This window comes from Mus caroli, chromosome 5, assembly GCF_900094665.2.
Source record: "Mus caroli chromosome 5, CAROLI_EIJ_v1.1, whole genome shotgun sequence".
NCBI classification, from domain to species: Eukaryota; Metazoa; Chordata; class Mammalia; order Rodentia; family Muridae; genus Mus; species Mus caroli.
Window position 1 is genome coordinate 80,789,757 of NC_034574.1, and position 22,054 is coordinate 80,811,810.

The 22,054-nt window shown below is 38.2% G+C and overlaps 1 protein-coding gene and 1 pseudogene across 2 annotated transcripts in view; both read left to right on the plus strand.

Annotated features, from left to right (window-relative positions):
• Positions 1 to 15,050, plus strand: part of Prr27 (proline rich 27) — a 20,456-nt gene extending 5,406 nt beyond the window's left edge. Inside the window, exons 2-6 of the mRNA XM_021163357.1 lie at positions 1,933 to 1,994; positions 3,799 to 3,822; positions 7,080 to 7,103; positions 8,769 to 9,702; positions 14,920 to 15,050. Coding sequence (XP_021019016.1) covers positions 1,944 to 1,994; positions 3,799 to 3,822; positions 7,080 to 7,103; positions 8,769 to 9,702; positions 14,920 to 15,050 — 1,164 coding nt within the window. The 5' untranslated portion in view covers positions 1,933 to 1,943. The remainder of the gene's footprint in view (positions 1 to 1,932; positions 1,995 to 3,798; positions 3,823 to 7,079; positions 7,104 to 8,768; positions 9,703 to 14,919) is intronic.
• A 1,586-nt stretch (positions 15,051 to 16,636) lies between these two features.
• Positions 16,637 to 17,771, plus strand: LOC110295482 (annotated as a pseudogene). The gene has a single exon (XR_002378074.1). The product of XR_002378074.1 is annotated as a zinc finger protein DZIP1 pseudogene (transcript).
• Positions 17,772 to 22,054: the final 4,283 nt, after the last annotated feature.

The following is a 22,054-nucleotide window of genomic DNA, read 5'->3' on the forward strand; positions in this document are numbered from 1 at the left end:
AGAAACCCTGTCTCGAAAAACCAAAAAAAAAAAAAAAAAAAAAAAAAAAAGAAAATGCATGATGACTAGGTCTTTACTAGAACTGTTAATTCATCTGACTGTCATTAAATTTTCTCTTATAGAGACAATGTGTTAGCTATACTTCTAGCTTAGGGCCATTGTATAGAATCAGACTAATAGATACAAAACAAGCAGTAGCAGTAAGATAAGCTTGTGAAATCTGGTAACTGCCAATAAATCTTATTTCAGAACGTCAATTAGATGTAAAATGATCACAATGTAAGCTAAATTTATATAGCCAACCATTAAGCTGTACTAATGACAGACTAATTATATTTCATTACAAGATGAAATATAAATGTGTTAAGGTATACTCAAGGAAATTTTGACATAATTTTATAATTTTAGGAAGATCACTTAACTGCCTAACATCTCTTTTTCTGTTTGCTTACAATATGATCACTTCTAAAAGGATTTTAGTGACTAATAAAAGAAGACATGATTATTCTGGGAAGGGGTGAAACTAGAGTGGGAGAAAAGAAGATAAATTCAGAATTGTTCCCAAACATGGGAATAGTGGATTCCAAAATTTCCAGCGAAGAACTAAGACAATGCAAAACAAAAAAATATAGAGCTTCTAAAATACTAAAATAGTTAAACCAATAACTCAAGAAGTACCCCTGAGGATTTTCCCCAGAATTCTCTAATGCTCCTCATGTGTAAACAGAATAAGGTAGAGATGTCTAACATATATTATAATGTTTAGACAGTGTCTATTGTTATTTTTTAATGTCTCAGTACTGTACCACCCAGGGATCACAGCAGAGACCAAGCACCATGTGACTCAAACATTTAAGCAGTTGAGCAAAGTCTGGAAAGAGTAAGATGGGGACATTGTGTACTTCCCCCAGGCCTTTTTCTGAAAACATAGTTTTACAACCTTTACTTTTGGCAGCAACCATCCATGGTCTACTCCATCCAACAAATTTGAATCTTTTCTCATATTATTAGAATATACATAACCTAAAATCTGTACGTAGAGCAAAAAAACATAGGTAATAGCAAATAATGATAACATATGGAAACAACTATAAAAACAGTTAATGTATAACTAAAAACAGTAATATACCTTAGATATATTGCTTATTTAAACATTCATTTGAAATGAATCAAGGAATTAATATTATTACTCTTGGTAATGCACATCAGGTTGAATATATCTCTCATTCACATTTGGAAACTCAGAAGTATGCTACAATATTGCCTTTGTATAGACATCGTCTTATAAAAAGTGGAAATGTTTATATTTTTGAAAAAAGAAAAATCTATAAACATCAACAGTAAAGCAATTAGAGATGTGTTGTTGTTTCACAAAAAATCCTAACCAAGACATACACTTAAATCGAGCACTCCTTTATTCTTAGGTGACAGAAAATTTGAGCCAATAAAATGTCTAATGTGCTAAAGGATGTGTTAGCAAAAAAAAAAAAAAAAAAAAAAAAAAAAAAAAAAAAAAAAAAAAAAAAAAAAAAAAGAAAGAAAGAGAAAAAGAAAAAGAAAAAAGAAAAGAAAAGAAAAGAGAAAAAAAGAAAATTGAAAGTGATAAATTTTTCCAGTTAGATGGTATCAGTCTCCCATTGAATCCATAGATTCTCTACAATGTATGCCACATGTGATTACTTAAGACAATTGCATTTCCGTGTATATCCTCCAAGGCAAATTGCAAAAGATGCCCTTGAGTAAAAAGTGAGTTGAATTTCATGTTAATTAGTGAAAAGAGAAAACAAAGAGAATGGACTTTAGCGTCTTCCCTGCTGAGCCAGGCTGACAGCAGTTAAATAGCAGCACACCTTTTCTCCTCTCCCAGACAGAAGTAACTTAAAACATTCTGTATATGTTCTGAAAAATAAATTCTACTCTTCATGTTCATAGGCTTCATCAAAATGAGGTTACTTCTTTGGGCCTGCATCATGTGTGTCGCTTTTGCAAAGAGGGTAAGTAACTGAGCTCTCAAGACCTGGAGCAATGGGTATAATATCAAGTAAGTGTGGTTAGGAGTCATACTGAAGAGGAAGTGAGTATAGTGCTTATACAAGTCATCAGGTTATGGGCATAAATGTGACAGTGTCTAAATCTTGAAAGAAATTTTCAAAAGCCAGATAATAAAGATCTAAAACCTGGCTGTCTCCTAAGCGGCTCTTCCAGAGCCTGACAAATACAGAGGCAGATCCTTACAGACAACCATTGGACTGAGCACAGGGTCCCCATTGGAGGAGTTAGAGAAGGAGCTGAAGGGGTTTGCAACGACATAGGTAGAACAATATCAACCAACCAGATCCTGCAGATCTGTGAGGCACTAAACCAGCAACCAAAAAGTACATATGGAGGGACCCATGGCTCCAGCTGCACATGTAGCAGAGGATGGCCTTGTTGGGCATCAACGGGAGGAAAGAGGCCCTTGATCCTGTGAAGGCTTGATGCCCCAGTGTAGGGGAATGCCAGGGCAGGGAGGTGGGAGTGGGTGGGTGGGTGGGGGAGCACTGTCATTGAAGCAGGGAGAGGGGGAGGGGGCCCAGTTAAGGATATAACATTTGAAATTTAAATAAAGAAAATATCTAATTTTTTAAAAAAGGAATTTAAACAAACAAACAAACAAACAAACAAACCTGGAGCAGATCAACAGCATGGAAAGGATGTGAATTCAGACTCAGGAAACTGGAAGGAGAAAGCATTATAGGGCACTACAATCCTGTGCAGACAGTTTTAGCAGGGTTTCTCTGACAGTGAAATCCTATTTGCTGAGATGTGTAGAGAACCAAAGGATGCTCAAAGGGGCCAAGGAATGAGCATGATGACATTCAGTGTTAGGTGAACTGATGAGGCTTGAGATCATTTCTTTTTATTCAGAATTCCACTATGGAGTCCTGGATTGCCTGGCACTCCTTACAGAGACCAAGCTGGCCCCAGACTCATGGATTTGTCTGCCTTTGCCTCCTAGATGCTGGGAATAAAAGTATGGGGTTGAAAACAGTTTTAATTCTAGCAAATGAGTGTGTTAAACTCTCTCTTTGAAAAAGGAGGAATATCCACTCTGAGTAATTGCTTTAATACTAAATAAGATAATTACTTAACAAAAATATCTAAGATTGAGTAGAAATTCAGACTACTCAACACTTCTAATTATTATTAGCTTCTTGGCTAAATTTCAAAATATTATTATGTCCCTTAAATGTACCTAAATTAATTTGTAATTCTTAAAATAAATATGCTGAGTTTCCTACACTAGCTTTTATCCTGTATGGTACCTGATCTATGGTGAATTCAAAAGTCACAATAAAGCTTCTATGGTGAATTCAGAAGACATAACAAAGTTTTATTAGAAAATAATGCATAGATCTACAAAATGGCACTAGACCACACACACACATGCACACGGACATGCACACACATACACACATATACACACACATACATATACATACACACAAACACAAACACACACACACACACACACACACACGAATTAGAGTGGTAAAACAACATGTATGAATGAGAGCCAAATGGCGTCTCACATGGCAAAGATTTACCTGCATACACAATGATGCAAACTAAACACTTTTCAGTCAAAATAAAAGCCCCTGTTGAAAACATCATAATGATTATGATGTCAATTCTTCAGACCGGGACTCATAGTCAAGAAAACAATGATGATAAGACGATGCAAATTCTTCAGTAAAAGGAAAGTCTGAATGCAGTTGTTCTCAAATAACCACATTAAAATATTTTTCTTTTTTTTAGAGACGTTATCCTTTCATTCATAAGGTAAAACAATTATCATTTTATCATTAAAGTATATTTTCACTTATAGGTTCTCTATTTTCTGGGCAATGCAATTGACTTTAATTGCTCTTAAATATTGTTTTATTAATTTCTTCAGATAAGGTGAAAAAGGCATAGAATATACACTTATGCCAAACATATTTGCCAGCAAGCCTTCATTTCTGATAACCAGAAGCATAGGATGAACTCCTTTTATGGTGGAATAAAAGTCTGTGTGTCTTAATTTACCTTTATGCCTCTATGATATTTCTGAATTTGTACTTAAGCAATATAACCAATGAGAAAATGATGGCATGAGAGATTAGAACAGAAGAAAGCAAGATACTGAGCAGCTATATATTCAATTATTTTATTTGCATATGGGTTGTTTGTTTTCTTTTAAGGAGGTAGAGAAAGGGTCTCATGTAGCCCAGGGTGACCTTCAATGCTCTGTGTTTCTAAGCATGATCTTAACTTTTCTTCCTCCTGCCTCCACCTCCCGTGAGTTAGGATTATAAGCATCTACCATCATGCTGGACTGAATTTCATCTAGATACTAGAAACTACAAATGCTATGAGTACATATTCCAAGGAACTAGGTGATTTCTGTGCAGGAAATAATCATGAATTATTTCATGTAGCAGACAAACGGACTTACCAATACTTGATTTTCTTTAGTACTTTGTAATCATTATCTCATATTCTAATGACAAATGTGTGCTAAGAAAGTTACAAGTATCCATAGCCACAAGTGTGTTATGGGTTGATAGGAAAGCATAGTTTTATATATATATATATATATACCTTTTTAAAAAGGGTCTGAGATGTAAATGCTTTTGAATAAAAACAGCAAAACTGGCAAAGCAGCTAAAAACCTTTGAAACTTTTCAAAAATTAAAACAATATTAATATATTTGAAGTTCACATTAACAGTCATCAGATTCTGGGTCTCTTTCAATAATAAAAGTAACTGACACTTATGTCCCACACTTGTGTCCCACACTTGTGTCCCAGGCCTGCCCTGGAATGTTATTTATTTTACATTTCTCATACCTTAGGGAATATGGAAAAATCTATTGGAAAACTTTAAGATTATTTAATTCTATAAGATCAATCTAAAATAGGAAAGTAATATTAAATTTTACATGGAAAGTTTGGCTGGCTTCAGGTATAGTATTTCTGGCATTTGAAAAAGAAATCTGGTCTGGTTGCACTTTTTAATAGCTAGCATCCTAATGTCTACAGCCAGCATACCAGAAAGCAAGCACTGTGTGTGTGTGTCTGTGTGTGTCTGTGTGTGTCTGTGTCTGTGTGTCTGTGCCTCTGTGGTCTGGGTGTATGTGTGTGTGTGTCATATAATACTATTCAAGAAAAAGCTTAAAATACTTCAAAGTCCGTGGAAAAATGTAAATTTACTGAGAAGCTATGCTGAAGGCCTCATTTCATAGCTAAGATTTTATAGGAAGCACAGAGGGTGATATAATGTGCATCTGTTATAAATAAGAAGGTAGATATAAAAAAATGAATCAAAAGTTTTGGCTTTGGTACTTGAGAGTTTCTAAATAGATTGTGAACAAAAAAAATTTAAGTGGTAGTATAAAAACACTGGACTGAGTAGACAGTAATCCTTGAATGTTCATGGTATTCTGTGTATACAGGATTCACAGGGTCTGTGCATGTGTATGGTAGTGTGTGTGCAAATTGCTGTGGAGGACAGAGGTTTCAGTTGGCATCTTACTCAGTTGCTCTCTACCTTATATTTCAAGTCACTATCTCTTCTCTTGTTCACTCCATGATTAGGCCAGGCTGGTTAGTCAACGAACTGTAGCTATCCTCCTCTTTGCATGTCCTATGTCCTGCCCTTCCCTGCACCTTGCACTGGGATTATAGGTACATGCCTCTGTGTCTGGATTTTTCTTTCAGATAATTGTACATACATTGTATCCTTTATTTTGTATTAGTTATATGAGTTTTGTACAATGATTTTAATCATATTTGCCATTCTTCCCTAATTATCTCTGGCTTTTATATGGGTGCTGGGGATAAAATGTAGGTCAACAGGCTTGCACAGCAGAAACTTTGCTGACTGAGCCATCTCCTCAGCCCTGTATATCATGTTGGTCTTTACATTTTTTTTGTTTATATAATGTTCCTTTTTAAAAATTTTTCCATACAATGAATTTTGATCATGCACCTTCTCCCTCCCCACCCTAAGTATTCTGAGATTCTCCCCACCTCCATACCCACCCAACTTCATATTCTTTCTCTCTCAAAAAACTCAAAAAACCAAAACACCAGAAAAACAAAGCAAGACAAAATCAGGAAGACAAAAAATACTAAACAATAACAAAATAAAAGCACACAGAGAAAAACAGAGAGTCTGTTTTGGGTTGATAAAGCCCTCCTGGGCATGAGGCCTGGCCTTAGTGAGTGTCACTCCATTGGAGAAAATCAATCATTCCCTCTCCCAGCAAGTATCAACTGCAGATAACCTCTTGGCTAGGGGTGGGACTTGGTGTCCACTTCCTCTTCTTTGCAGGTCTCATGCATGCTGCCACAGTTTCTGTGAGTCAATATATGAATCAGGCTTGTGTCTGGAAGATGCTGTTTCCTTGGAGTCCTCCATCACTTCTGGCTCTTACGTTCTTTCTGTCTCCTCTTCTCAATATATCCGTGATCCTTGAGTCTAGGGGGTTGATAAAGACATCTCATTAAAGGCTAAGTGTACCAAGGTCTTTCACTGTCTGCACATTAACCAGTTCAGGTCTCTGTGTTAACTACCATTTACTGCAAAAAGCTTCTCTGGGCATGGCTGAGCTAAGTAGTGATTTCTGCCTAGAGCCATTGTCTCACTGAGCCTTGGGTTCTTCTCCTCAGTGACACTGAGGCATCACATCACATAGAAAGGATGCTTACTAGAAGTCAGGCATTATAGCACATGCCTATGTTACTAGAATCTAAAGCCAAGCTCAGAGGATCATATTTTTGAGATCAGCATACTGGTTGCATGATTAGGTCATGGTATGGTCTATATATAACGGACCTGGCCCAGGGCTGCATGAGGAGGCTCTCTCAGAAGAAAAATGACAATAGTAAGACGATAGATAGTTATAGGAAAACTGAAGACACGGCAACTAACTGTTGATGGCTCTTAAAAGAGAAAATTCCAAAACTGGTACAATGCTCCTCCAATTGTAATCAGAGATTTGAAATGTTATGCTTTCCATAGTATCAACTTTACAACAATTTTTTTTTTTCAGAAATCACCCTCGTCCACTGAAGAGGTAAAGTGAACTCAAATCTTTTGGGTTTTATTTTTATTTATTTACTTTTTTTGGTAATTAAATATGTTAATACGTAGTGTGTACTATTTTTTTTTTTGCCTTGTTATTCTTTAATGGAAGTGGTTTTTTTTACATATAAAACTATTTTTTATTACATCTTTTCCTCAATTACATTTCCAATTTTATCCCAAAAGTCCCCCATACCCTCCCCCCTACTTCCCTCCCCACCCTTTCCCATTTTTTTGGCCCTGGTGTTCCCCTGTACTGGGGCATATAAAGTTTGCATGTCCAATGGGCCTCTCTTTCCAGTGATGGCCGACTAGGCCATCTTTTGATACATATGCAGCTAGAGTCAAGAGCTCTGGGGTACTATTTTTTAAGATATCATTTCCCACCAAATAATGTTAGATAGTTCAGTTTTATGGTGATTGTTTTTTTTTGAAGAACTAGTTGGTTCATTTAAAGACTTGTTCACTTCTCTTCATTCATGGGTCCACTTGTCTATGCATATCTTGGTCATCACAGAATATTTTATCCACACTGTTAACCTGCCATCATTGTTCATGCTTAGTAGGTTGAGTGGGTTAAAATGAAACATAATCTTATAAAGTTTGACATTGTAAAAAGTATAATTAACAAGGAAGGCAGCACTTTACAAAAAAATTGTGAAAACTGAATCTGTATCCATAGGAAGTATATTATTAGGAGTACAACTTGGCATGCATCTAAATAAAACAACTCTGGGCATGAGAAACACTGAACATAAGTCTTTGAATGACAGTCAAACTGTAGCTATATAAATGACCAAATTCTAAGATCCTGATTTGTAAAATGGGGTGGGGGGCATTTAAAATAAGATAAAAAATATCATATGCACATGAGTAAGAAGTGTTCCTGTTTTCTGTGAATTCTTGCATAACTATGTGACCTGAGGTCCCTGGCAGTCTTCCAGAATGAGGTAGAGAAATCTGGTAGAACCACCAGAGGAATTGGTAGAGGTCCTACCATAAGAAAGAATTTGAAATTTGATGGTTAAATTCATGACCAATGTTATTAAAATACCCATTTAAAACAGAAACATCACTGGGAAATTTATATATGAAAAGCCAAGTCCATTTTTCATATTTTCCACCTGCCCTTCTGATAACAATACCTGGGGGGTGGGATGAAAGTTTGAGGAAACAGGACAAATCTGGGACAGAGGTCACAAATAGTACTACAACTGAAAGAAGAGTATGGAACTGAAGGCTTCATGTAGGACAATTAATTTGCAGAGAAGGGGGTTTTCAGGTGCAATAGGCACAGATTAAGAACATGGTGGAGACTATCCTGGAAGAACCTGTCCTGCATCCTATGTTAATCTTCTAAACTGCATTCAATGTTTATCTAAGACACCCCCATCCTAACCCAGGCAGTGTATTCTGCAATATGTAACACTTCTCTTCTCTACAAAGTGCTTCTCAAAGTGCTTCTCCTTCAGTTTAGGTTTGTTATCTTCTCAAAATATTTTCATTTCGATAAATATGGATGCATATTGGTTATTAAAAAGACTAAACAAGTATTCCTTTAAAAACATTATTCATATATGACTACAGTCATAGCAGAAATTAATATAGCTACATGTATAAATGGTCAACTACAATGAATTCCTTTCCTTCTATTTAGGATTACTTTGGAAATCGCTACCCACTTAATCCATCTCTGAATATCCCGTTTGGCCTATGGAATGACAATTTGCCACCTTTTCTTTTGCCTCCTTTTAACACTCAACAAGGAAGCACCATCACCAAATTCCCTGGAAGTTCTGAACTTGAAAAGGGGTTATCTCTATATCCTTGGATTGCCACTCCTTCTAAACTTCGCTATGTATACCAAAGTCTTAACTACCCAGCTGATGCTCCATTGAATGGTCCCCCAGTCGTTCCTCTTCCTCCTCCCAGACCCTTTCCTCCCAGGCCATATCCCTTTGTCATACCTCCAAAGATTTCTGTCATCTCACCTGTTAGACCTGAGCCCGTAGCAGTTTCTGCTGTGCCTGCTGAAGGTGAGGGTCTGGTACCTGAGTTCCCTGTAGACAAACCTATTTTAGGTCTGCCTCAGGCAGTCAAACTTGGAACACCCGTGCCACCCTCTGGACCCAAACCTCTTGCACCCGAACCTGCTCCATCCCAGTTTGGTGCACCTGAGCCTGCCCCAGTCCAGTTTGGTGCACCTGAGCCTGCCCCCCACCAGTTAGAGGCAGCTGTCCCTGATGCATCCCGCCTCATGGCACCTGAACCCGCTCTACCCTTGTCTGTGGGAGCACAGTCCCCACTAGCTGAATCCCCTGCAGGCCTGTCTTCTGAAAACAAACCTACTTCAGGTGAGCCTGCTGTAGCACAGTCTCTGCCAGCCATGCCTGCTGCAGGCCTGGCTGTTGAAGCCAAGCTTCCTGCAGCAGAATCTGCTGCAGGCCGACCTCCTCCAGCTGAACTTATGGCGAGCCAGGCTGTTGTGGGAAAACTTATTACAGCTGAGCCTACTGAAGCAAAACCGCAGGAACTTGAGCCTGTTGAGGCCAAATCTGCCAGCCAAGAAGCACAGGCTTTTTTTTTACCAGGTAAGTTACCTACTGTAACCACTGCTATGTGTGGGGTTTATAGACGGGGAGGCACACAACTTCTGTACAAGGAACACACCCACTTCAGGATTACAATCTAGTCTTTTAGTGGACAGTTAGTCAACAGATAAACTGCGGATATTAAAAGTGTATAGGGCATTATTACCATGTACACAGTAAAAGAACTTTCAGGATTTGAATATTTGAATATATACATTAGAGTCTTGATTCTTCTTGTTTCTTCTCCCATCTTCTCATATCTCACATCTTTGTAAAACTTCCTGTCAGGTAGAAATGATAAGTGGCGCTACACAGATGGCTCAGTGGTTAAGAGCATTTATTCTCACAGAGGACCAGGGTTCAATTCCCAGCACCCACATAGAAGCTCACATCCATTCGTAACTTTGATTCCAAGGGATCCAGTACCCTCTTCACATGCCCCAGGCATGCATAGGGGGTGTTTGTGTGTGTGTTGTGTGTTACATATATGTGCATATATAATGCAGAAAAACATTCTGATACATATAAAAACAGTTTAAAAGTGATTAGCTAGATAAATTTAATTTATTCATCATATGAGAGGAAGAATTTAAGGTTCCCCCCCATATAGTATGCACATATAATACGCACATATGCATACACACACAGATATATACTTGCAAAACACACAGCATTTAATCTATGTGTAATCCCTAGAACTCTGTGGGGGCAACACGCTAAAACACTTACTTCTCCATTTTTTTTTCTGTGTCCTGTATCTTAATAACAACTATTCTTCACAACAAGAAGTTAAAATCATGGGGAAAAAAAACCTTTTCATCTTCATAATTATTTTTCTTTTCAGAAAAGATTTCATTATGTAACCAGGGCTAGCCTGGAACTCACAGAGATCCACCTGCCTTTGCCTCCTGGATGCTGGGACTAAAGGAATGCACCACACCCGGCCTCTCCTTATAATTTTAAACATATACTTTATTTCAGACAACAGACGCAACCCTCTTTATGTTAGCCATCTTGTCTGCAAGCAGATTTCTCTGGAACTTTTATAAAGCACCTCAGAATAACTAGATTATTTAGAAAAGAAAGCCCCTGTGCTACCAAATGAAATATATTTAATCATAAGTGAAAATACCCTTGTTCTTTTTAGGTAGAGAAGTGAGATTTTCTGGAGAAGAGAGTGATATGCATTTGTTTCTATAAGTCATGCATAATAATGAGATGTGGAAATTGTGGATTAATTACACTACAGCTCCTCAGCTGAAACTACCTTTGCATATATATATATATATATATATATATATATATATATATATATAGTCTTTTAGTCATGCATACATGTGTGAAATGAGAAAATGGGATGTGGTTGCTAGTTATCAGTTCCTTAGAAATTAAGACATGATGAATTTATTTCCTGTATACAATTTCCAGACTGTTATTAGAATAGAAAATTCTTCCTTAAACTGATCAAAATTAGGAACCAGCAAGGGACTGGATAGATGGCTCAGATGTTAAGAGCACCAATGACTGCTCTTCCAGAGGTCCTGAGTTCAATTCTCAGCAATCATATGGTGGCTCACAACCATCAGTAAGGGAATCTGATGCCCTTTTCTGATGTGTCTAAAACACCTACAGTGTACTCACATACATAAAATAAGGAAATAAATCTTTTTTAAAAAGTGATTCAAATTGAATATGACCTGACTACACCGCAATGATACTCATCCCTTTAGAAAGAAGCTCCTCTGAAGGGGAAGGAGACTGAAATGAGGAGTTCTGTCCATTAAGGCCTGCGGGCCATTTGCCATCCTTACCCACTCCCTGTTCCTCCATCTCACCTCACACACTGTCCTAACAAGAAAGGCCCTGGACAGAATGCTCAGTTGATCTCCTCACTTCCTATCTAACCAAAAATAAGTAAAATAAAGAAAACAAATAACTATTTTCAAGTCCTTATACCTCTGCCCTATGCCCAGATTATTATCAGGTTATGATCATAAATGTTCACTGGACAAGGAAATAGGGAGATATTATTTTAACTTTCAGTCAGATGAAATTCTATTCCTGAGGTGCCACCCATGCCTAAAGTTATATTGAGAATAAATGTGACATCAGTCTGCGCTATCAGTGGTCACTTTAACTATAGTCATCCTTAATGACATTAGCCATTTTCTGTTTTTTTCTTAAACCCTTAACCCCAGCTAAATTATGTGACATTTTATTTTACTGGTATTTAAGATGAGAGGCCTATAGGCGAATAATATCAAGATATTAGATTCATTTAAAATCATTTAACAATTTCACATGCTCACAGGCATACTTATCAAATTCCTTACATGGAAGGAGTTACTCAATGTGAAATAGGTAAAGGGGAAAATCCTATCTTCCTAGACAGTCTATAAAGATGGAAAAAGAATTCTCCTTCACTCCTATGTTTCAATATCAAGAGTAGCTAAATCAATAGCTATTCCAACCCAGGTTTCATGGTATCTACATATGCATTCAAATAGACTGAAATGTTGCATTTGAATTAAACTGTTACATGGATGCTTATTAATTCCTGTAAGAATATATAACTGTAGGAATGCTGCATCTGTATGCAGACAGAGGAGAAAACATTATCGTGATGAGTACTTTTAGATGACTATTCTATATAGTCCTTTATAATGAACTCATGAGTAAAGAAAAACAACTTTGCTTTATATGTAAGAAATTTGACAGTTTATTATACAAAGCTGACATGTTTTTTTATTGTTTCACAGGTGCCAATGAACAAACCAAAAGAAATCTAAATGTTATCTCTTTTCTCAACAAATAGTTTACTATGTTTTATTAAAACTATTAGTCTCTCCATATTTGTTGGTTTGTGCTAGATTTCTGTAGACATTTCACAAAACAATAATGATGAATGCTTTATTTTCAGTTCAAATGATAAAATATATACCTTATAGGTATAGCTATAGAAATTTAAACAAATTTAAGTATGCAATAGCACCTTTCTTCAAACTAGCTCTAGGATACAATACAAATACATTGTTGTCTTTTGTTCTTTTTTAAACATTTTTTATTAGATGTTTTCTTCATTTACATTTCAAATGCTATCCCAAAAGTCTTTTGTTCTTAAATTCTTTCTCCTAAAGACTATGTGACCACTTACTCCCTGCCTACCATCATTTTCTTGGCTTCAAAATGTCATCAACTTTTCTAAACAATTTTTCATTGGGCTTGTGTCAGGAGCCATTCCGTGCTCCTCACAAAGGGTAAGCCCTGACAGTAATCATACAAATAGTGTTCTCACTTTAAAGACAAGGCTTGGCAATTATTAAATAGTTATAAAGTATTTGCAGAAAGATGAAAGAATATACCGAGAAATTATGGACTTTGATTATTGCTGAGAAGGAAAGGTAAACTAAACTAGTGTGAGGTTGAACAGTGATTTTAGTACTCTTGTGACAAATTACCACAAAATACACAGTTTATTTAAAAAAAATCTATTTTTTTCATGGTATGAAGATCAAAAGCTCAAAACTAATTTTACCAAGTTAAAATCAGTATGTTGGCAATATGTGCCGCAGATGGCCGTGGGGAAATTTCTTCCTGTCTCTGCCTCCGGCTGTCTCTTTTTGGCTTCTACCCACCTTCAGTCCTTTGATATGCAGTCTCATGTGCCCAGTGGACTAGAAGGGAAACTAATAAATCCGAGATTGATGGATACACAGCAAGCCTCAGCACATCTTACCTTAAAACCCAGCAGCCTCTTAGTTTCTTCCCACAAATACAGCAGTCACTTTCTTCTCAGGTCAGAAAAATCTCAAGTCCCTTAACCTTCCCTGCATCGGAGTGAGACTTTCCCTACTCCTGAACATTGAACAAAACAAGTGACCAGTTGCCCAAATGGTGGTCCCATGATGAACCTGAGACAGGAAAACTAAAATATTCCCATTTAGAAGATTACCACTGCTGCACCATTCCAAGCAGAAATAAAAAAGCCAAGGCCGAGACATGTGCACGATTTTCCTCTCTGGAAATAAGTGTTATAGTCATGATTTCTTCCAATAATATGAAAAGTGGGCTTTATATCCTTGGACTATCAAAGTCCATTTCCTGCTTGGAAGGCTAAAGCCCTGTTATTTTGGACTTAGTTATTTTGTAGAGAATAGAATGACAGTTACCACAGGATTGGGGCTGGCATAGAGTTAAGAGTGTATAAATATGCAGTTAGAAGATAAAAAGTTCTGGAGACAAAAACTGCAACTAGATGACCAGATATTGATGTTTTATCTACTAGAAATTTAAGGTGAGTGTATACTTTAAGGATAGTCACTCCCTAAAACTCATTTACTGTAAAATGAATATGTCAGTTCATTTAATAATGGTAATATTTTTACACTATGTGTATCCATGTATATATTATTATGTATTTATATACATATGTATACATACATTTAAAATATGTAAGTATATACATCAAGCATCATTATAAACTTTGAAAATAGATTTTTCAGTCAGATCCCAAAAATTCTCAAAGGGAAAAGAAAATAAAAGAAAGACTATCTCAGTTAAGCAATTGGTATTTTAGAGTATAATTAATATAATAAAGGAATTAATTACATGAGGACAGAAACACTCTGGAGCATTTTACTCTCAGGATTTATTTGATAATCTAGTAACAAAAGTCTTCAGGATGTTGATCAACTTGCTTTCAGTTAAGGCTCTTGTGTCAATAAATACAATGTATGTTCCTTTTCTACAAGTTTCTATTACTCCATATTGTTCCCTTACTTCACTGGCTACTCTAATGCAGTCTTCATGGGGAGGAAGGGGAAATCACTGGGAGGCTGTGATGGTTTGTATATGCTTGGCCTAGGGAGTAGCAACTATTAGAAGGTGTGCCCTTTGACATACGCATGGTACTGTGGGTATGGACTTTAAGACTCTCACCCTAGCTGGCTGGAAGTCAGTATTCTACTAACAGCCTTCAGATAAAGATGTAAAACTCTCAGCTCCTCCTGCACCATGTCTGCCTGGATGTTGCCAAGTTTCTGCCTTGATGATAATGGACTGAAACCCTGAACCTGTAAGCCAGTCCCAACTAAATGTCATTTATAAGACTTGGTCATAGTCTCTGTTTACAGCAGTAAAACCCTACCTAAGACAGAATCTAACTCTATCTTTTCCCCAAGTTACTTTGTTAAACTAAATTTGTTTTCTTCCCTTCAGCATGTAATATGTTAAACAGCATTTTACTTATTGTTCAAGATGAACACGAAGTCAGCTTCCCAGTTGTGTTGAGGCCCAAACCTCTGGCAACCATTCTTCTCACATCCATGTCTAAAGGAAGCATTTCCTGAGGCAGCTTCCTGTCCCAAATCTTCACAGGCAGCTTGTTATAACTCATAAAATTTAAAGGTCACTCACGGCTAAGACAGACTTTTTAGGGTGGAAATAGTGAATGTGACTTAGAGGTACACATCATCCTGATGACACAGACTGTCTTCCCAGCAGAAGATGATGTAAGATGTAAGAGAAGACAGATGTAAGAAGAGCAAGAGTTTGAAGCCAGCCTGGGTAGCAAAGGAACTTGTGACTACCAAGACGATCAAGAGTTGGGGTAGGGTAGGCACAGACAGAGGAGACAACAAAAACTACGAAAATTATAAATTTCTAGAAAAATCCTTTCTTGAATTTGAAGTAAAACAGTGAAAATTCTTTAGGATATTTTACTCATAAATAAACCTTAACTTTGGGATACTGGTGTTTGCCTGTGCAACTCTGTGCTCCATCTGCATACAGTACCTTCGAAGGCCAGCAGAGGACGACAAAACCCCTGGGACAGTTAGACAACTGCAAGTCACTACACCAGAACCCATCCCCAGGCCTCTGAGCTGAACATACTGAGCTCTCTCCAGCCCTAAATCTGTAATTTTTTGAACATTAAAGAATGATCTATGTATGGCCGAATGTTGAGAAAATCTAATTGCAAGAATGTAAGGAATATTTTGGAAAAATCTAAAGTTTAGAGCCCTGAGGGTTTAAATGAGTACTCAAACAGCTACATAGAGTAAGGGACTTATGGAAACTGCTCCTCTCTGGGCAATCAATAAGGACATTTAGAGCAGGAAATGATTTAAAAGTACTGGTTTTGTGATGGGTTAGAATTAAAAAAGGACCCAGTTGAAAAGTCTTTGTTGGTCCATCATAAATAAATAAATAAATAAAAATAAAGCAGCTCACAGGCTTATGACCAAGAGCAAGGGTTCTTCCTCTTTTACAGGCCCCAGCCAGAGAGAATATAAGGGATATGGGGCCTGGAGCCATTATCTCCTTAACTAGGCACCCAATTCAGTCAATTTACTTATTCATGCAACTACTGAGCAAATCTATAAGCCCTTTATTTTTTTCTCCACCTATATGAAAATCTGGTAATGCTTCTGTGGTTAACAACCACCTTCCTCTCCCTGACCCTGCCAGCCTAATGGATGGAACCGAAGGTCCACAGAAATACCACCACCACCACCACCACCACCACCACCACCACCACCTACAACAACAACAACAACAACAAAGTCCTCATGGTTAGTCTGATCCTTCCTCATGGATTAAAAGATGCCTGGCTTTTTCCTCACCTGGTTGATCTCTATGGAGCCACTGGCAACGCCTTTCCCCACCCCTGACACTAGCACCACCATAAAGACTCCCAAAATGAGAGTCACGTGTTTTGCAAGTTGCTATAACAGTTTCAAGTTCTTCCGATTGCAGATCTCTGTGTTTGTAAGGCCCTCTTAGTGCAGTCTGAATGCCCCAGAGCAGACAAGCCTTAAGCTCCAGGATGAAGCTACATGTTGCCATGGCAACATCCCAGCCGGGCGAGGGTATAGACTGCAACCACTGCATCAGAGGTCCAGGCTGTCACTTGCTCACACTGGGCGTGGTGTCGTGGGACTCCAGGTGGCCTGGTCAGGTAAGAAAGACCACCCTATTCCTCCAGTATAGGCAGCAGGTTGGCTTTCAAGAATGTCCTTCCAGAAACACAGCTGCTACCCTCAGTCCAACAGCCAGAAGAGACGTGACGCCCCAGAGAGAGGTGCAGTTCCCAGGACCCATGTCACTGCCAACTCGGCCTCTGGACCCCTGCCTTTCTTCCAATTCCGACCTCGCCTGGAGAACATTGACTGGAGGAAGCTGGGCTCCACTGATGTGGATAAGGTGGTGGGAACTATGGATGTCCTAACACTTCAGGAGAACATCATGAACATCACCTTCTGCAAACTGGAGAATGAGAAGTTCCCATACTGCCAGTCCGAGGTGGACCCACTGCTGTTGAAGCTCATCCGCCTGACACAGCTAACCATTGAGTATCTGGTGTATTGTCAAGAGTTCCTCACCTCACAGCTGAGCGTGGTAGAGGAGCGGTTACGCCTGAGTCTGAGTGGCTATGAGCAGAACAAACAGCTGCTCGCCAAGCAGGGAGAGGATATTACCCTGCTCAAGCAGGAGTGTAGACGCAGGAAAAAGATGGTGTCTGCCCAGCAGCTGATGATGAGTCAGGCCCAAGCCAGCCATTACCAGTGCCGCTTTTGTGACAAAGCCTTCATGAACCAAGTTTTTCTACAGAGCCACCTCCATCGCCGCCACACTGCAGATTATCTCGCGAGAAATGCAAAAGCACAGACCCACAAGCTCCAGGAGGAGAACAACATGTTGAAGGAGCAGCTGCAGTTCACCAAGACCCAGCTGGAGTCGGCGCAGCACACCCACCAAATCCGATTCTCTAAAGACTATGAAATGCAGAAAATAAATGAGGAGGACTTTCAGAAGTTAGTTGTTAGATGGGAGGAGGAAGAAAAGCAGAAACTGGTTGATGAGATGGAAAAAGTAAAGGAGATGTTTATGAAGGAGTTTAAAGACTTAACATCGAAGAACTCAGCTTTAGAATATCAGTTATTGGAAATGCAGAAATCCAATATGCAGGGCAAACTCAACATGGGCACCCGGAGAGCCTCCCCTAGGTTTAAAAACTGACTATCATATTCCCAGCGTATCCAAAATATGCTGTGCATACTTAAGTGCAAGTACCACCATGCTTAGTAAGGAGTAAGTAAAAATCAAAAACAATTCAGAGACACTATGGTTGATGTTTGAGACAGTGAGTTGACTCAACAGATAAAGGCACTGGGTGACAAGCAAAACTGACATCCTGAATTTAATCCCCTGGTCCCACATGGTAGGAGAGACATGAATACTGTCAGTTGCCTTCTTGACCTTGCACAGTAATACATGTGCACATGCAAACACACAGAATAAATACATAAATGAAAAAATACACTGCTGTAAAATGTTCTAGTAATCGAATTCAAAATCATGATGACCTTCCAATATTGAAATAATAAGCAAAGGAATCAGGTTGTAGATAGACAAGTCCCATAATCAGTTACTACATTTGTAATTATTTTGACCACTGAACAACAAAAAAAATTGTCTATGTATCATCATTAATTTTAAAATATATAATATATAAAATTAGAAAATATATATTTTTGATTGCTTGTTTAAAACAATATTCACTATACAGCCCAGCATGATTTAAAATTCAACAATCCTCCTGCCTGAGCCCCCAAGGCTACAGTCTCCTGGTGAATTCTGGAAAGCACAGGTAAGAGCCTTTAAAAGGCCTCCAAATGCTCCTGAGGATTGAGCATGTCCTCCGGTTACAAATAACAGATGGCGATGTTTCTGGATATATACCCAGAAACCTTCTCCAGACCAGAAATTACAGAGGCTGTCAAGACCCTGGTCTCAATATTAACACACATTTCTCATTTGCCTGTTTGATCCTTCGAATTTAAGTGACTCTAACCATTATGATGACGATTCTTTCAAGCACCTGCCTTCAGCAGACAATTTGTCAAATCTTCCTGTAGGTGGTAGTGAAGGACTTCTAGATTTTGCACCTCCTCTAGAGCAGAAACAAGGTAATTTCAGGTACTAGAAAATATTGTTTGGTGCCTCAAGGTCAGCAGTTACTAGCAGGATAGACTGAGCTAACTGTTGTTTATGGGTATTATTTGGTCCCATATATTTACCTAAGTAGAAATGATGGTAATTTAAGAACAGTATTTGTAGTACAGATGAAACTAGATTTTGAATAACATACAAGGTGGAGCAATACCAAATAAGCAAGTGATAAATAATAAAAATAAAAAATAAAAGAATATTTTTTCAAAAATGAATCATTTTGGGTTTTATTGTTGTTGTTGTTGTTTTTATTTTTTAGATATTTTCTTTACTTACCTTTCAAATGTTATCCCCTTTCCTAATTTTCCCTCCGAAAATCCCCTATCCCCTCCACCCTCCCCCTGCTCCCAAACCTACCCACTCCCATTCCTGGTCCTATTTTAAAATAAAAAATTTATCAATATCATTAAGTAGGGCATGTATTCATTTTTGTCTTAGCTCAATAGCATATAAAACAATTTTCAGGTTCAAAAAACTTACGAAGACATAAGTAAACCAAGTTTGTATTATCTCAACAGAAATAGATTTTCTTTTCTTTTTTAAGATTTATTTATTTATTTTATTTATATGAGTTCACTGTAGCTGTACAGATGGTTGTGAGCCTTTATGTGGTTGTTGGGAATTGAATTTAGGACCTCTGCTCACTCTGATCGACCCTGCTCTCTCTGGTTGGCCCCACTCTCTCTGGTCCAAAGATTTATTTATTATTATAAATAAGTACACTGTGATGCTGTCTTCTGACACACCAGAAGAGGGCATCAGATCCCATTACAGGTGGTTGTGAGGCTCCATGTGGTTGCTGGGATTTGAACTCAGAACCTTCAGAAGAGCAGTCAGTGCTTTTATCCTCTGAGCCATCTTGACAGCCCCAGAAATAGATTTTCAAAAGCAAGTATTAATTTCTATTTCTTGCATATGTACAAAAATCCTTTTTCAAAGTCTTTTGTTTAAGATAAGCATTATTTTTCTATCTTTTGAATTAGTTTACTGATGAGTAAATTAATCCAAAGGATTAGTTTGCCTGAAATTACATTGGTTGTAAGTGACAGAGAACTTACATTGGCACATTGGTTAAAATTTCTGATGATTCTTTTTTTTTTCCTTAGGTATTTTCTTCATTTACATTTCCAATGCTATCCCAAAAGTCCCCCATACCCTCCTCCCCCACTCCCCTACCCACCCACTCCCACTTTTTGGCCCTGGTGTTCCCCTGTACTGGGGCATATAAAGTTTGCATGTCCAATGAGCCTCTGTTTCCAGTGATGGCCGACTAGGCCATCTTTTGATACATATGCAGCTAGAGTCAAGAGCTCCGGAGTACTGGTTAGTTCATAATGTTGTTGCACCTATAGGGTTGCAGATCCCTTTAGCTCCTTGGGTACTTTCTCTAGTTCCTCCATTGGGGCCCCTGTGATCGATCCAATAGCTGACTGTGAGCATCCACTTCTGTGTTTGCTAGGCCCCGGCATTGTCTCACAAGAGACAGCTATATCTGGGTCCTTTCAGCAAAATCTTGCTAGTGTATACAATGGTGTCAGCGTTTGGAGGCTGATTATGGGATGGATCCCTGGATATGGCAGTCTCTAGATGGTCCATCCTTTTGTCTCAGCTCCGAACTTTGTCTCTATAACTCCTTCCATGGGTGTTTTGTTCTCAATTCTAAGAAGGGGCAAAGTGTCCACATTTTGGTCTTCGTTCTTCTTGAATTTCATGTGTTTTGCAAATTGTTTTGGTGTCATAGTTTAAGAATTTTGTATATATTTGTATGATAATTGACTTCAAATTTATACAGGAAGCTCAACAGTCACTATGTTAGTTGCAATTGATTTATCATGCTATGGAAAGAAGTTATTCTAATATATTTTAACTATTATTTCTTCTTCACACCAGGTCATATGTATATATGCATACATACACACACACACACACACACACACATGACCTAGTACATATGACCTCAAATCTCCAAGCCAAGGGTGGAGTGTGAGGGAAACACACTTAGCTGCCATAGTCAGGATATGGAAACTATAATTCACCTCTACCACCTGAAAAGATGATGCAGGAATCAAGGCCTCACACCACACTGTGCCTGACAGCCAAAGGTTGGGCAGAGCTTCAAGGGTAAGTCCATAAAATCAGTGAAACTGGTAGTTAATGTTCTGAGCCACTAATATATAATTTTTTAAAGTTTCAGGTGCAAATCTCTAAAATATCTTCCTCCTAAAACACTGATTTTTCTACCTACATCTCCTCAAACAAAGCTTGACTGAGTCCTAGCATATCAAGTGTTGCTTTCTACTGTGATGACATTGTGGGCTGCAGCAGGTAACACAGTCAGAGTGAATGACAGTTGTACTATCTTGAAATTGGAATTTCTTTACTTTCACTAATAAAATCTCTTGCAAGCATTAAACTTTGGCTTCATTTGCCCCCCTCCCCCGGGGGTCAAAGACATTTTCTGTTATATTATTTTATATTTTGGCTCAATTCAACTAATTTTTATGGCTTTGTTGCCTTAGCACGTATGTATCATCCATAATATCACACCATGTACCATGCATCTATAAGTAGACCATTGTTTGTTCTACAGACTGAAAGACCCAAAATGGCAGATCATAAACTAAGGAACATATTTGATGGGATATGAGATCATGTTGCTGTTCTCTGAGCTCCACTCCAAACATAGTCATTAACAAATAGCTTTTACACCATAGAAATAATAACAGTATCAACTAACTGGGACTCCTCAGAACTCCCAGAGACTATGTCACCAACCAAAGAGCATACATGTGCTGGTTCATGGCCTTTGGAACATATGTAGCAGAGACTGCCTTCTCTGGCCTCAGTGGGAGAAGATGCGCCTAATCTTGTAGAAACTTAGTGTCCCAGGGAAGGGAGATGCTGGTGGAAGTGAGGTGGGGATAGGAGGCTGGTAGAGGAGAACCTTCTCAGAAGCAAAGGGGAGGAGGGAAGAGATGAAGAACTTGTGGAAGGGAACTGGGAAAGGAGTTAAATTTGGAATGTTAGTAAATAAAATAATTTAATTGAAAAAAAAAACCAAATAGCTTTTAGTTCTCCTCTGATTCAGGAATTATTCTATGGAGTGGGAACTGGGCTGTTAACAATAGAAAAGTAATTGTTCCCAGTTAATTTACATTACAGCAGGGGTATACAGGGGAAAAAAAAGATAAAACATGTATAAACCAAATGCTGACCACAGAAGACAGAACACAGAGCTTCCATAGAGACTGGCATGGAGCTTTACTGTGTACCACTGATGTTCTTTGGTGTAGATGTGCATGTTTTGCTCCCCTCAGTGCTTCAGAGGGAAGACATTTGA